At 41.2% G+C, this 14,829-nt stretch overlaps 1 protein-coding gene across 3 annotated transcripts; it reads right to left on the bottom strand.

Moving 5' to 3' along the window:
* Positions 1 to 442: 442 nt before the first annotated feature.
* On the bottom strand, positions 443 to 14,738 carry CLTA (clathrin light chain A). Of its 3 annotated transcripts, XM_030968646.1 has the most exons (7): positions 14,467 to 14,738; positions 7,999 to 8,036; positions 6,013 to 6,130; positions 4,555 to 4,666; positions 3,133 to 3,186; positions 1,930 to 1,965; positions 443 to 886 (listed from the first exon to the last, which is right to left on the bottom strand). In XM_030968646.1, exons 1-7 carry the CDS (start codon positions 14,675 to 14,677, stop codon positions 715 to 717), a joined length of 741 nt encoding a protein of 246 aa, XP_030824506.1. In that variant the 5' UTR covers positions 14,678 to 14,738; the 3' UTR covers positions 443 to 714. The 3 variants fall into 3 exon arrangements, with proteins under 3 accessions (XP_030824506.1, XP_030824507.1, XP_030824509.1); XM_030968647.1 differs by lacking the exon at positions 1,930 to 1,965; XM_030968649.1 differs by lacking the exons at positions 1,930 to 1,965; positions 3,133 to 3,186.
* Positions 14,739 to 14,829: the final 91 nt, after the last annotated feature.

The following is a 14,829-nucleotide window of genomic DNA, read 5'->3' as shown; positions in this document are numbered from 1 at the left end:
CTAGTGGAACACAATAAGCAGTAGAATACCAAAGGTCTTAACTGTGCAGTGCCCTCTCCTGTGTGTTGAACTTCAGATAGACAGCCAGAGTGACAGCAGAAAATTATACACAACTACTTACCTGCAGAAGGCAGCGTCCTCAGTCCCACTGGAAGCAAGATAAGCCCCTTAACAAGCCTGCTGTTTAAGTTTTCTTGAGCTGCTGTCTAGTGTGACAAATTGGATAGCAGAGAAGTTTTTAAACTAAAGCTCTCAAGAGCTTTAAGAAAGCTTAAAGAAACAAGGAGGACAGCCTTGCAGAGACCAGAAGCACTGCTGGCTGGACATTCACCAGCAAGGTGAAATCACTGGCAATCAATAGAAATGTTTACTCACACTTAATTCAAACACCCTCTGTCAAAAGGAAGCAGGAGATCTTTTCAATTCATCCAAAGTCAACACATTTTGCTGTTTAACAGATCTTTAATATCAGTAATGTAGGAAGTGACACCTCAGTGCACAACAGCACAGAGACTACAGTTTTGGAGGTTCTCCCATTTCAGACACAGAAAGGAAACATCAGGAAGAACATGCAATCAAACAATGATCAGCTCTAGATACATCATGATGTGGTCCAAAAATACACATTGAAACAATTAATCAAATTACTGCAAACATAGCTTCTCTGAGTAAGGTTAAAATATTGCATTTGTAGTGTCTCCATCGAGCTTTGCTTCAGCGAACCAGTGGAGCCTGCTTGAGCGAGATGAGAACTGAACGCATGCGGGACACATCTTTTGCCTGCTTACTAGACTTGGGATTAAAATCACAGAGCTGAGCCACTCGTTCCCACTCAGTGCCAGGAAAAACTTCTTCAGCATCATTCACAGCGGCTTCTTCAGCTGCCCTAAAAGCAATGCAATGCACCTTGTGTTAACGCCCAGCATGTAAGACACTCCTTCCGTCTTAGAGGATGCAGTTTCTTTCAGCATGTTTCATAAGAAATGTGACCTGACAGCTGCTTGTGGACATCATGGCCACATAAGCTCCCACTGCCCCAATCCTGGAGATGAAAGTAGACTGCAGTAGTATGCTATGCACAAGCAGTGCAGAGGATCGCAGAGGATTGTGTAAAATGTTGGAATACAGGTGTTTGGTTTTAAGAATACTTATTGAGTCTTTGCCTAAGGAGTCACCACACAAGCTTCCAGGAAGTAAGGTACTTCTTTTGTAGACATTTTATTTATGGAGAAATGCCCAGGTCTTAAATAGTTAAGCCTCTGCTGCTTGATGGCTTATACTGGACATTTGCCAACTGGAAATTTACAACTGCCTGCAAGCATGTCTTAAACATTCGGTTTGAGGATTTAAATCAGCCCCAAGGCCTACAGGCCATCATAAAACTATCTGCTGATGATTTCCAATGCTGTAGTGAAGCAGCATGAATCATAAGGAATTTAAGTCAGGAATCCCATGCTTATGAATACAATAAACTACAGTGTATCTTGGCAGAGGAGATGACTTGTTTGAGGTCACCTCACAGAACAAACGGATTTCCCCTGCTCTCACCCTAAGGAGACTCTAAGAAGGCTTTGTACATTATGTACTGGATGGTGCCAGTGGCTTCCCAGCTGTATTATTTGGGCTTTTCTATGCTGCCAGTAGCATTGCTTCAGTGCAGGGATAGCACTCCAGCATCTAGTTTACATGATGTGGGGCCCTGGTAGCTGCCTGAGTGCAGAAGCAGTAAGCATCAAGAGATCAAACCAAATCCATCTACTCCAACAAGCAGTACAGAGAAAGCAGTGAAAATGACTCTCCCATGAGGGTTCAGCACTATTCACAGGGATGATAAGGTTACAGACACCACTGAAGACAAGGATCACTACAACACTGCTACTTTATGTGACATGACACTTTTAAAGGGCAGTGAAGATTTTTTTACTTAACTGTTCTAGGCTGTAGCAAGGATGATTTATGTTTGTGCTTAAAGGTGAAGAGAAGAAAAGAAACAAGGAGAGAAAGTTTAAGTCAGATATAGAAAATGAGAATGAGTTTAATGCAGATGATTAGCTGGCTCAACATGCACTAGTAGCTTAGCCTACATTCAGGAAACAGGCAGCCAGTTTTATTATGCAGCACTTACACTGCACATTTGCATTGGACATATAACAATAATGGTTTTATTGTAAAAATCTAACAAAATCAAGTCCAGGAAATTTCAGAAAAGTTAAACACCACCTGTAAATCCATCATTTCACAAGTCTTGGTTTACATCCACCTACAGTTAGCTGTGAATTTCACACCAAATCTTCAATATTAATGCACTCAAAGCCAGAACACGGCTCACCAGTACACCTTCTAAAGGTGTCACCTTAGAATGTGTGACATGTCCATCTTTCAATTCAAGTCTACAAATTAAGGGAAGAAATTAAAATACATGAACAAGCCAATGAATATTGCAATCCTTCTACCCCTCAGAAACTAGCATATTCACTGGGGCTTGAAAGTCACAGCTCTGTTTTCACTGACCTATTAGGCTGGCAAAACATCTACACTAGTCCTAAATGTCTTCCCAGCAGTTTACACTGATTTCTCAATGCCACCTTCTTGTACTTTCTATCTGTTCTCTAACAGCCACCTATTTCTACATGCATGCACATTTTCTGACCTGATTCATGTCAGGCAATTCCCCTCTACCTTCCTTGGCTTCCTTGTGAACCTTTATGTGCAAGCGTTGCTTGAATATTTTTCTGATATGTAGGCAAAGCAGGTGGTCACTGCCTATTAAAGAATTAAACACTGCTTCTCTGTGGAAGGACTAAATACAGCACCCATGTGAAACTGCAGGCACTAACCCACATCCCCAACAAAGCATCTTGCTAAGCAATGTTCACTGGCCTGGAAACAACTGTAAACACTTAGGTCTAAAGAGTACTGCAGTCATTACCACAATTCCAGGGCTATGTACACTTAATCTGAAAGTGCTAGGATTTGTGCACTACAATACAGGAGAACTGCACTTTATACTGCAGACCAGAAGTGGTCCAAAAAGTAAATATTCAGAAGGCACCTTCAGACATTCAGCACTATTTTTGATCCTGCTTATTATGGTGTTGACTAGCAAGCAGAATTAGTAGTTAAGCAACATACACATAACCAATCACGTCAGCGAAGGGTTGTTTGTAGAAAGCTTCATCTGCCACCCTAGGTAGCAAGTAGTCCAACAGGCAGGCAAGCAGGCAGGAGAAAAGAGATAAGGATGAGAAGTACGGAACACAGCTGGAGGCAGTTTGAACAAGCACATTAACCTTGCATCACCTAAACTTACTGTAACAGGAAAGCAGTTACCACATGGAATGGATCAATTAAGCCATTGGTCAGAGGGGCAACACAGAAATTCTTCCACATCCTAGAAGTTTAGATCAGCTAGTTGAGGACTACAGCCCACATGTTAGCATTAGACCACTCCCAGAGGACAGAAACTACCAGCATGCAAAAGATCTCACCAGGATGATGAGAATGCCAAACGCTTCTGTGCAACACCTGTTTAACGTGCCTGCTCCAGACTCCATATCCTGCACTCAAACACTGGCCATAATAAAGCCATGAGGGTATCATGAACTCTGGCCACCAACTAGGACAGTACTAATCCTGTTTCCCTTTCTTCACTCAACCAAAAGGTAGTGAATTCCTCAGTGAACGTTATGAAAGTGGCAAATAATTCTGAAAGCAGTGTTGGCCTCCTTCATTTAATAAAGACAAACCTGATGGCTGTTTTGATAAGAAAAGCAGTATTTCAAAAAAACAAACTAACAAAATATAACGAACAAAACAGCAGTTTTGAACAGCAGTTTTGAATCCTGTGAGTTCCCAAAATATAAAGCAGTCTTGATTATTACCTGCATAGAAATGAAATAGAGATTTAAGAGGCATTAAGTCAGTTCTATCACTTTTACCGTCATGTACCTTGAAGTCAAAATTCCACGGGGAACTTCTAAGAAAGTGTAAGAGCTTACTATTCCAGCAACCAAGTCATCACTTTCCACCACAGGACCCATAAGTAGACAATTCAAACCACTACAGACACAATCAGCATTTAGTTTTTCACTAGTAGAACTGAGTCATGTTATTTCTGAACTGCTTCCAAAAAGAGCAGCAAAAGATTTTAAGATATTTAATGAAATTACCTGTAGCAAAGATTAACTAGAATGCCACTTCCATATGTTCTAAAGTAAGCAAGTAAGAATGCTTGTCTCACGGTAGGTAACTGCAGACATTGAAGGCCTGTGCATCTGGGGCATGACAACAAGTGGGTAGAGTAAAATATTTTCTGGCCATGTTCAAGCTTCATGTCCTAAGGAATCTTCAGTAATACCTGATCATCATCTTAATGCTTCCTGGATATTTAATCTAGATTATCGAAGAAAACTTCAAAAGATAGGTCGTAGGAGTGTTTACTTTAATGATCTGAAGGACTATTGCCTTAGGACATAGAAGAAGTATTCTCACTTGCCTTCCTAATTATTTTCATAACTAGAACCATAACTCTCCTGATGACTGGAAAAACTTTACCTGTTACTGGCTTTTGTTTTCTCGAGCTTTTCATCTTGCCTTGCATACCACTCTTCCAACTCTTTTATTGCTTTCTCTTTCCATTCTGCTTCCTGCTTTCGTGAGTTTGCATCTGAAAATTTAAGAATTGCTTTCTCAGTCACGTTCGTATTCAAATGCATCTTGCAAACATTTCAACTGATGGTTCTGGGTGCACTCTAGTGCAGACAGTTGCTTTACCAACTCAGGTAAGGCTTAGGAGATTTCCTGATTTAGTCTTAGGAGAACTCTAAATACTACAAACATTCAAAGGATTACGTGAACAGAACTCCTGTGCTGCATAACTGGGACAGTCCACTTCAGTTTAGGATAGGCACTTTGCAGAGTGGCTCAGATTCAGTAAATCTGTTGGACTGCAAACTGCTCAAACCAGAAACAGTCACCTTGCTATGCCAGTGCTAGAACAAAGCTTAGTAAAGCCTCTATGCTTAGACAAAGTGAAGGAACCTGGCACTCCACACACTTTTACACACAGCCTACAGCTCAGGACAACCTCACCTGCTGTTACTAGTACAAAAGAGGAGTGAAACTGTCAGCTTTATCCAGAATTAGATCTTACAGAAGGTTCTGTCCTAACAATTTCAAGCAAAGGCTCCTCCACCATGTAAGTGGGAAGCACACCAGTTTGCAGTCTCTTAGACACTGCCCATTGGTAGGTACCACTGCATTTGACAGCTGTATTTAGTTTAATTAATAATCCATTATTTTCTTAATTTATTTATTAGATTAAGATCCATGTGACAACAGATGGCCTCAGCAATTACAAAATGAATAGTCTTTATCCTTTGAAATAAACTACTAATGCCTGCAGTATTTATTATCATCAAAGCTTAAAAAAGCTTTTCTTTCTCTGTCAGCTCATCTCTAAGTAAAGGTTCAGGGAGCCACTTGCTTGCTGACTCCCACACCAGTCTTAAGTCTGCTTACTAGAAGACTCATCCAGGAAGCATGTTAAGACTGAAGAAGCACTGCCATGGTGTAGAATTCTACTGCTTAAGAATCACAGAATGGCTTAAGTTGGAAGAGGCCTTTAAGATCATCTAGTTCCACCTCCTCTGCTGTGGGCAGAGACATCTTTTATTAGACCAGACTGCTCAAAAACCCCATTCAGCCTGGGATGGGGCATTCACAGCTTCTCTGGGCAGCCTGTGCCAGTGCCTCACCACCCTCACCACAAAGAATTTTTTCCTAATGACTAATCCAAATCTACCCTCTTTCTGTTTAAAGCCATTCCTCCTTGTAAACTACACAACGCACCCTTGTAAAAATTCACCTTCAGTTCTTCTGTAGGTCCCCTTTAGGTACTGGAGGGCTGCTCTAAGGTGACCCCAGAGCCTTCTCTTCTCCAGGAAGAACACCCCCACCTCTCTCAGCCTGAGAGGAGCTGACATTAAGTTACTCAACAAATACTATGCTTACCAAGTTGCTCCAGACGCTCTTTTTGCTCCTCTCTCCACTTACGAATACTTTCTGGTTCTGATTGGAGTCGATCTACTTGGGAGATGGCAGCATAGCAGTCTGTGGGACCATTACTCTCCTTGAAGGAAAGGAATAGTAAAGTCATTTGTGCAGAACAAGCGATTTCAGATAACTGCCTGTCAGCTATCTAAAATTAGACTCTATTTGAACTGAGCCAGTAACACATTCATTTGATATTATAACACATTTCCACCATTAAAAACATCTTGCTACAAATTACAGCAGAATCAAAGGAAATTAACATAGGGCTTCCTCCAGAAATCAGGGATCAAACAAAAATTCAACACAACTGGAAATACAAGTGCCACAAACACTTAGTGCCAGAGCACTAAGCCTGCAGAATGCAGAAGACAATGCCTAGCACCTCACTACACAGTTGTAGGCCATATATTCTCTGAGTTCATCTCACCTTAAATATTTGTTGTAAAATAATTTTCTTTATGGTTTTGTGCACAGGAGTACAAAACATTCTTTGCAGCTTATTTGTCTACTTCAAGAGACATTTGCATATCACATTACAAAATTTGGATTGCTGTATGCAGCTTATAACCCAAGAGGCATTTCAATATTTAATCATCAGAACAATGAGAGTACTAGCATCCTTTTCACAATGTAACATCTCAAAGACTTGAAATGAATAGGGCTGACATTGATACACCAGATTTACAAAGCTAATGAATATTGTGGTATTTGCTACAGAAGATATTCTAAGTTTAACAACTTTTATTGCTTCATCCTACCCCTAGCAGAGTTAAGGAATACCACTCCTAAGAGTAACAGGTTGACTGCAGCTGACCATAGATTTGGCTTGCGCCTCTCTGGACGTCCTGTAGCCCTCAATGAAGGAATAATGCAAAGAGAAAACAGTAGGCTGGTGCAACGCCACCAGGGTTCACATTTCATCCAAAGCAAAATAAACTGGGCAGCTGCAGGGCCAGCTAGTTACAGGTAGCTAAAACCTAAGTTATGTATAGCCCATTCAGTCTCTTCTTTCTGATTAAGAGGAAGCTCTGTCAGCCAAAGCAACTGATCTCTTAGAATTTCAAACACAAAATCAAGGTATCTAAAAAGCGAAATCTACCTTCTCTTGTACAAGGAAGAGCAAAGGGCCTGTGAAATACAGGTTGTCCCATCAATCTCACAGTAATGCTGAGGATATAAGAAGGTCAGCAGCAGTGAAAGCTGTTTGTGTCTCCACAAAGCTCAGCATTCATTTAAAACTCTAAGGAGAAGTACATCGCTCACATTGCTTCTTTCCCAAGCATTCATTTAATCAGGCTAACGAGTCAACTGTGACACCAGGCAATGACCATGCCATAAAATTCAGTTACAATAAAGTGATTGCCTTAGCGTGCCTCCTTCCTCCCTGACACCAATAAAGCAGGTATCTCCTTCTTTTTTCATTATCATGGCTGTCTAACATGCTTTCATACTGTGATTGAGCTTTTCAGCCAGAAGCTTAATTTCATGCATCTTCATGTCACTAAGAAATGTAAAATGTTTTCAGTCCGTTCCTTGTAAGACTATTTTGATAAGACAACTAGGATGCGTGAATTATCTTTAAAGAGCAAGCAAATCTGAAAACTCTACTTTAAACTAGGTAATCAGAGCACACTTTCAGCTTAGCAGCCAGTGCAAGTCAATGTAAAGTCATATCACAGAGCCTAACAGTCTGCTTTACAGTGCTTACATACTGTTAAGCCACATTTCAAAATGAACTGCTGCTTTATGTGGCCTCTAAGTTCAGAGGATGGGCATAATTAGGAAGACTGACAACTCCATGAGATGAGCTACCAGTACAGAAGACCCTCCTCAGATACAAGACAAAATTACTTTAAAGAAAGAAACAGGAAGTATTAGTCTACATTAAGGTAAAGTTCTCAGGGTAGAACAGCACATTCTCAGTACAGAATACTTCCATCTTACCTGATAGACATCCCCGTTAACCACTCCATCAACGGCATCTGTAAAGAGGTGACTTGTTTAGTCATTTGAGAAAGATAGAACAGCCAGATTTACTGATTTCTGGAACTTGTATGGAAAGCTTTACTTAAGTAGGTAATGTGGGAGTTGTGAAAGGGAACGTTACTTGATACCCTACAGGGACACTTCCTTCTCCCTGCACTTTTCTGGACAGGCATGAAAAACCAAGTGAGCCACTGTTCTGCAGAACCAGAAATACAAGGTCATTTCTTCATCATGAGATCCTGCTTTTAACAACACAAAAAGCAGAGCTGATACTGCTGAGAATCTGCTACAGACTGTGTTCTAAAGCTACTCCCACTTTGTCCTCCCTCTCTTAGAAGCTAACTACTATACAACTGTTCTTAAGTTAAGAAGGATGACTACGAGTTTTTTAGTGTCTACCTGGAAGATTAACAATGCTGCAGCCAACAATTGGTAATTCTTATCCTACTGTTGTTATCTCCTAATTAGCTCAAAGATAAAGCTAACATTCCTAGCAAAGTCACCTTTCTGCTACCACCTGTGATGACATGCTTGATACCTCCTACTTCAGTTGCAGCATTATTATCTCTGAAGTGACAGTGGCAACACAGCCGTAGGGAACAAATACCAAATGTGAGTCAAACCTTTAAGTTTTTGAAACTCTTTAAATCTCTGGACTATACAAAATACACCAAGATTTTCAGCAACTGCTAAGTCTCAGCAGGGCATCTCTCTGGAGCAGCGCCACGTAACATCCGTCAGCGTGCTATACCAAGTACTTATTTTACTCGTATCACCATGGATAAATCTATCACACAAAAGTGTGTCCACCATAATACACCCCTCAGTGAAAGAAGTGGCTATACCAAACAGTAAACAGAAAAATCACGTTATTTTGCACCACCTTCTTAAAAACGGATAGCTGACTGACCCAAAACTAAGCAAGTTATGTTGCCATGTCCTCTTGTTTGCGGTTAGGTATGCACCGGTTTCATAGTTCTAGTGAATGGCACACAGGAAGTTCTTCATACTCCTTTATCAGTGAACTGAAGAGCAATCATTAACTGTGTTATGTAGAGGACTGTAAATTCATCAGTTCAAGAATGGTAGTTAAGTTGGAGAATACTAGTCCCCAAGAACATAGTTACTAACTTTTGCAGGGGAAGACTCAAATTAAGAAAAAACAGCTTTTCAGTTATGAGAAACTATATTTTATAACTAGACTCCCATAACTGAGAGATGGTTGCTACTTTGTTGGATTCCTACTCCTCTGGAAGGTACAGGAGGCCTTTAAATAGACTACAGTCACCAGCTGGGCAAGAGGGCTCATAAATCCAAGAACAGTGATAATATGCTTTTCTTGTCACACCAAAAAACATTCATTACGGTCTTCCCTACTCAGGCTGGCAGGTAAAAGGAACAACATCATTGTTTAAGGCTGTGCCTGAGATGAAACACATAGGTTTGTCTAAGGGCCATTTTTGTTCTGCACATAAACAGCCACTAACAGAAACTGAACTAAGTGTTTCTAAAGGGGACCCAGGTTAGAAGCATCAGCAGTATTAGAACAAATTTCCCATCTGTTCTGAGCTTCCTAGAGCTTGCAATTAAGCTGCAGAGTCAGCATGCTGACTGAGCTAATCACAAGCAGAAGAGGAAACAGAACTGTACCAGCATGCTGTCATATGCCAATACAAGTGTGCTAACTGCAACAAGACCACTAGTGAAATATTCCTTCATTTCAGCTCTCCAGTCTTCACGCTTGTATAATTAAGTATAAAGTACAGAAAAAATGTCTGTCTGCCAGCCTTCATATCAGTAACCAATGCTAGTTGTGTATCAGATTTTTCTGTTCACAGAAACATGCAATTTCATAAGCTTCCCACAGAAAAAGCCTAAATACTGCTAGTGCCATCATAACATTTTCAGCAGCCACGAATGAGACTCCTCTACTGGCTTCAGAGTCCATCCAATTCTATCATAGTATTGCATCTCCTGAAGTTAAAATCCACATATTTGGAACCATCTCAGTTAGCAATGATCCATACTCCTTGTTGTTTGCTTTTGAACTTAAGATAAACTCTTATTTTTAAGGGCACTGTTGCCATAAACACATATAAACATCTACAGTTCTGCAACACATGCTGACAATATGGTAATAATGAACATTCATACAGCAACACAGATACCTTTTAGAGTCTGGAAGAGTCTGGAGAGGATAAGTCATATCAGCTGCCTTGCATTCACAGGAGATACAACACCCAAGCTTGCCAGATACAGAAAGCTAGCATTAATGCCCTCCATTTACTACAGCTTACAAAAGAAAAGGCTGGGAAGTTTGAAGATAAATACAAAAAGCATTTTGTCACTTCCATCCTAGAAGTCAATATATGGCCTCAGAGATTTATCACAATGATGATTAACTATTCTGAAGGCTGCTACTGTAATTATTACCACTCAGGATCACTTGGCCTGAAAGGAAGTTAGCTTAGCCTTGTTCACCAGCCTCTCTAAAGTCTTATTCTCAATGCAAAAGAGGACTGTTACCTGAAACGTCAGAGGTAGGGCTTTGCAGTACACTGAAACATTTTTCTTACGCTCTTTTAAAATAGAAGTATTTTTAATGAGTTACCTGCAGCATCTCCTTTAAACAACAAGTACTCTAAGTGCTGCTACCGTCAATAGGTTAGCAGCTCTAGTTAAAGAACAGAAGAACATAAAGTTTAATATATTCTGACATAAGGCTAAGTAACTTCACCACTCAAGGCCTAGTTTATCATCCTTTTTTCTTTTAGGCACAATCATGCTTTAATTTTACCTACCTCTAACCCATAACATGATAAGAAAGTAGGATCTTGTACAAAACTTCTGTTTACATAGTTATGCAAGAACCTGGAGAAGAAATAATTTTTCTAGCCATACCTCATCCTCATGCCTGTGTGCAAAACAAAGGCAAGCAGCTCAGGAAGAGTGCTCTTTCCAGTGTTTTAGTTTAATCTGCTGTCCTATCAAAACCCATGAGTTCCCTCATTTTCAATATAATCAATAGGCTAGAATTAAAACACATCTGCAATAACACAGTGCCATAACAGCTTCTATAATTTTCCAATCTAACAGCTTCTGCAATTTCCACCTTCTGTACATTTCCATTAGTATTCTCTTGAAAACAAAACAAAAAAGCCAAAAAAAATATTTTTTTTCTGTCCTGACTTCATAACAACGCAGCATCACTAACACAAGATAGACAGATACCATTCCTTTCTCATACCTTTATCAGTGCTGTCTTATGGGGCTCTGAAGCCTCAGACGCTGATTGCACAGCAAAACTCAGATCAATGGCTGTTCAAACAATTAAGAAAAAAATCAATAGTCACAGACAAGAATTCTTTCTGTTTGTGGTGCTAACTACAGAGACAGGAGGAATCAATTCTTTCCTAAACAATTTTGAAGCAAATTGATACTCAGCTCCTGAAAGGCTATTAAATTAAGTACCTAGAGAAACCACCAGACACAATTAATTTTCTTAATTGCTAGAGGCTCACTAACATCTTTCAAAGATAAACATAATTCAGTCAAGTTCATATAAAACAGGCGTGAAAATGTAAAAGCAATGTTTGAGACTAGTCAGCCTATATTAAAATTGTGTATTTGCATGATTTTCAACATATACATAACTGCTTGTCTTTGAATGAAATTCCCCGTAAGAAGCTACTTGGTGAACTTCCAGGATGATTTGTATTGGCATACAGGATCTAGAAACCACACATTTTCCCTTTAACTCTCTCTCTCTTGCTCAGAGAACATAGGAAGTGAACCTATACAAACTCAAGACATACTATTGTCAGAATCTCACTGCAAATACATGGACATTGATTCATCACTGAAAAATGAATGTCATAAGATATCATGTTACCCATACCTAAGCAACAGCGTTGTATTACTTGATTTATACAGCACTCTCTGCTTTATGGAGCAGGGATTATGCTTCACCTTCCAAGAGAAATAAGATTAGGTTTTTGCATGCTCAGGCAGCTTGAATGGCATAGCTATTTACATAATGAATAGCCTACTGGCTCAGGCCTGGATCATTATTCCAACCCTGATCATGGCAACATGAAATGATGCTGTGTGAGACGCACGAGCCTGGCAGCATTCTGCCATTCCCACCACACTCACCCAGTATCCACCACTATGACAATTAACAGAATTCCCAATAATGATATTTTCAATTCATGAAGCTCACTTGTGTCCATGTATTTGTCTAACTATTTACCAAGAGACTGAAATTGAAAGACTGTTTGTTGATGAGAAACTATGATTCTTAAAAGTGTATTTCAAGAAGCTGATGACTTCTTGTGACTGTATCTGAAGTTAAGATCTTCAAACTTCAGTTCAGAGCTGCCCAAGTTATTAGTTTTGGCCCAGCGTTTATAAAGAACTTATCCAAGAGACCTGTAAATAAGGAGTTCAAGAAAGGTTATGGTTAAAAAAAGTAAATCCACAAATCCCTGGTCATGATGCTTAAGGATTTACATAAGAACCTGCATTGTTTCAAGAAGAAATTTGCATTCACCTATTCAATTACAGAAGAGCTTAATGAGCTAGTATGCCAGAGACTACAACTGTCTGATATTTATTAAGGTACCAATCAGAAGATAAGAAATGTCTGACACACATGGCAACAGAAGTCATTAGATCATTTGTCACCATGCCTGAACTAGTACATTTTGCACGGCCGAAGTCTCTGCTTTTTAACATGGAGCAAGAGAGTACAGGCTCTGTCAGTGAACAGAGATCAATGTTCTGTTAAAAAACAGGGTCACCACAAGTCCACAAGCATCATCTACCATGCCTATTTAACAGGCCAGAGCATAAATGCAATCCCAGGGCATAAAAGGAAGCAAGATGACATACAATTCCTGCCTAGAGTTCCCAGATCCTTGGATCATATTATCATATTTGTTATTTTATTAACTTCTTCCTAAAGTTCTCCAATAACCCTTTTGCACTTCATGACAAGTCAACTTACATGACTTCATAAAAAGCGTTTGAAAGGCAGTTTAAGAACTACTTCTAAATAAGAAACTAATCTAGAAGCATTGAACAAATCAACTTTTTGACAAGGAAACACTTTGCAATAGTCATCATTACATGTATGTAGAGAACATACTCTTCTAGTTGTTCTAGTATATTGTGGGCAAGGTCAATGATAGATTTTTTTTTCAACCAAATTAGTTTTCAAACAGCCACTTTAATGTTCCAGAGTCTGTTTGGAACATAAAGCCCATGTAAGGCATGATATTTGTCTAAGGCTTCTGAAAGTAAGAAGGGAAGTGACCATTGTGTCTGTTTCTGCACTATACATAGAATACGGAAGTCAAATTATGTATGGTACCAAAACAGGATGGTGTTCTGATAACAATTATCCTCAAGTTCTTGTACTGGAACAAAATAGTCCCCAGTAAATACCTTTTTTTTCAGGAGTATGTAATCCATATGTTTTGGAACTTATGAGTGAGCTGACGTTAAGAGCCATGCTACCTCCAAATAAGCACTGGAAGGTCTCCATTACCCAGTTTATCTAGATGAGCTTTATTGACTGAGATACTACAAACCTGCCCCCTCATACATAAGATACGTCAGTAATTTTTGATATCAGGCTGCAAAATGAAGACTTAATTCTAAAGATGTTCCAACAATGAACTGGGGAGCAGTTACTCAACTCAGTCTGAAGGAGAGTGGCATCCTACTGCAGTGACAAATGGATGTCACATGAGAGCAAATATGTCCCCAGTATATATTTAGCCCTGGTGATAAGTAGAAGCAAAGTCTTCTGAGAGTGTTGCAACATCGACCCCTTCCCACTCGGGCTTCAGCTGAAACCTTTCAAAAGGAGAAGTGTTTATTTTGGGCTGCTTTAGCCACCATTAGACTATAATCTATACTTCTCAACGTTGAGTTCCCACCCTTCTCCAAACGCGGGTTCTGCAGTGTCGGGCTTTCTACATTCAGTACAAAGGTTACCAAGGAACAAAGGCTAAAGGTTTAGTAAAATTAAACATTAGCTTAACTGCTGTTATGCTTCAAGACTAAGATCACCCCCGCTAAAGACAGAAATTCAAGCGGCGGATTTATTCAGCTTTCAGAAGCCTTCCTTCAGACAGGCTGCTGGATTAAACGAGATCAGCACCGTTCGCATTAGGACACGGGCACGCCTTAGGCATCTTCAGGGGATACAAACTATAACGGGGGAGCAGGGAGGTAGCTCACCTCGCGGCACAGCGCACCCAGGACGGCCCCGACGCACCCCCGGACCAGCCCCGGGCAGCGGGCCCCGCTCGGGGCTCAGTGTGGGTCCCGCCGGCGCCGCTCCCGCCCAGCCGCGCCGCCCCGAGGGGACCCGGGACCCTTCAGCCCCCGCCCCCCCGCCGTCCCCGCAGGGCGTACCCGCGCCGAGGCCCTCGGGACCCTGCAGCGCCTCGGGCACCTCGCCGTTCTCCAGAATGCCGTAGCCCTCGTCGTTCTCGATGCCCGCGATCTCGTTCTCCTGCTGCGCCAGGAAAGCGGCGGCGGGATCCTCCTCGCCACCGTCGGGCATCCCATTCCCGGCGGGCGACTGCTGCGGCTGCTGGGTACCGAAGAGCTCCATGTCGGCCATACGTGAAGGCGGGCAGGCAGCTGCGGCTCCGCACCGCGCCTACGCCGGGCAGCAGCACGGAAGGGGGGGGGCTGCCCCGTCTGCACCAATGAGCGGCGAGCACCGCCGGCTCCGCCCAATCAGCGAGCGGCCGTGGCGGGGCCTGTGGAACG

The sequence above is a fragment of the Camarhynchus parvulus genome, chromosome Z, assembly GCF_901933205.1.
Source record: "Camarhynchus parvulus chromosome Z, STF_HiC, whole genome shotgun sequence".
Lineage (NCBI taxonomy): Eukaryota > Metazoa > Chordata > Aves > Passeriformes > Thraupidae > Camarhynchus > Camarhynchus parvulus.
The sequence above is the reverse complement of the archived record's forward strand: the minus strand, read 5'-3'. Positions and strand labels throughout refer to the sequence as shown.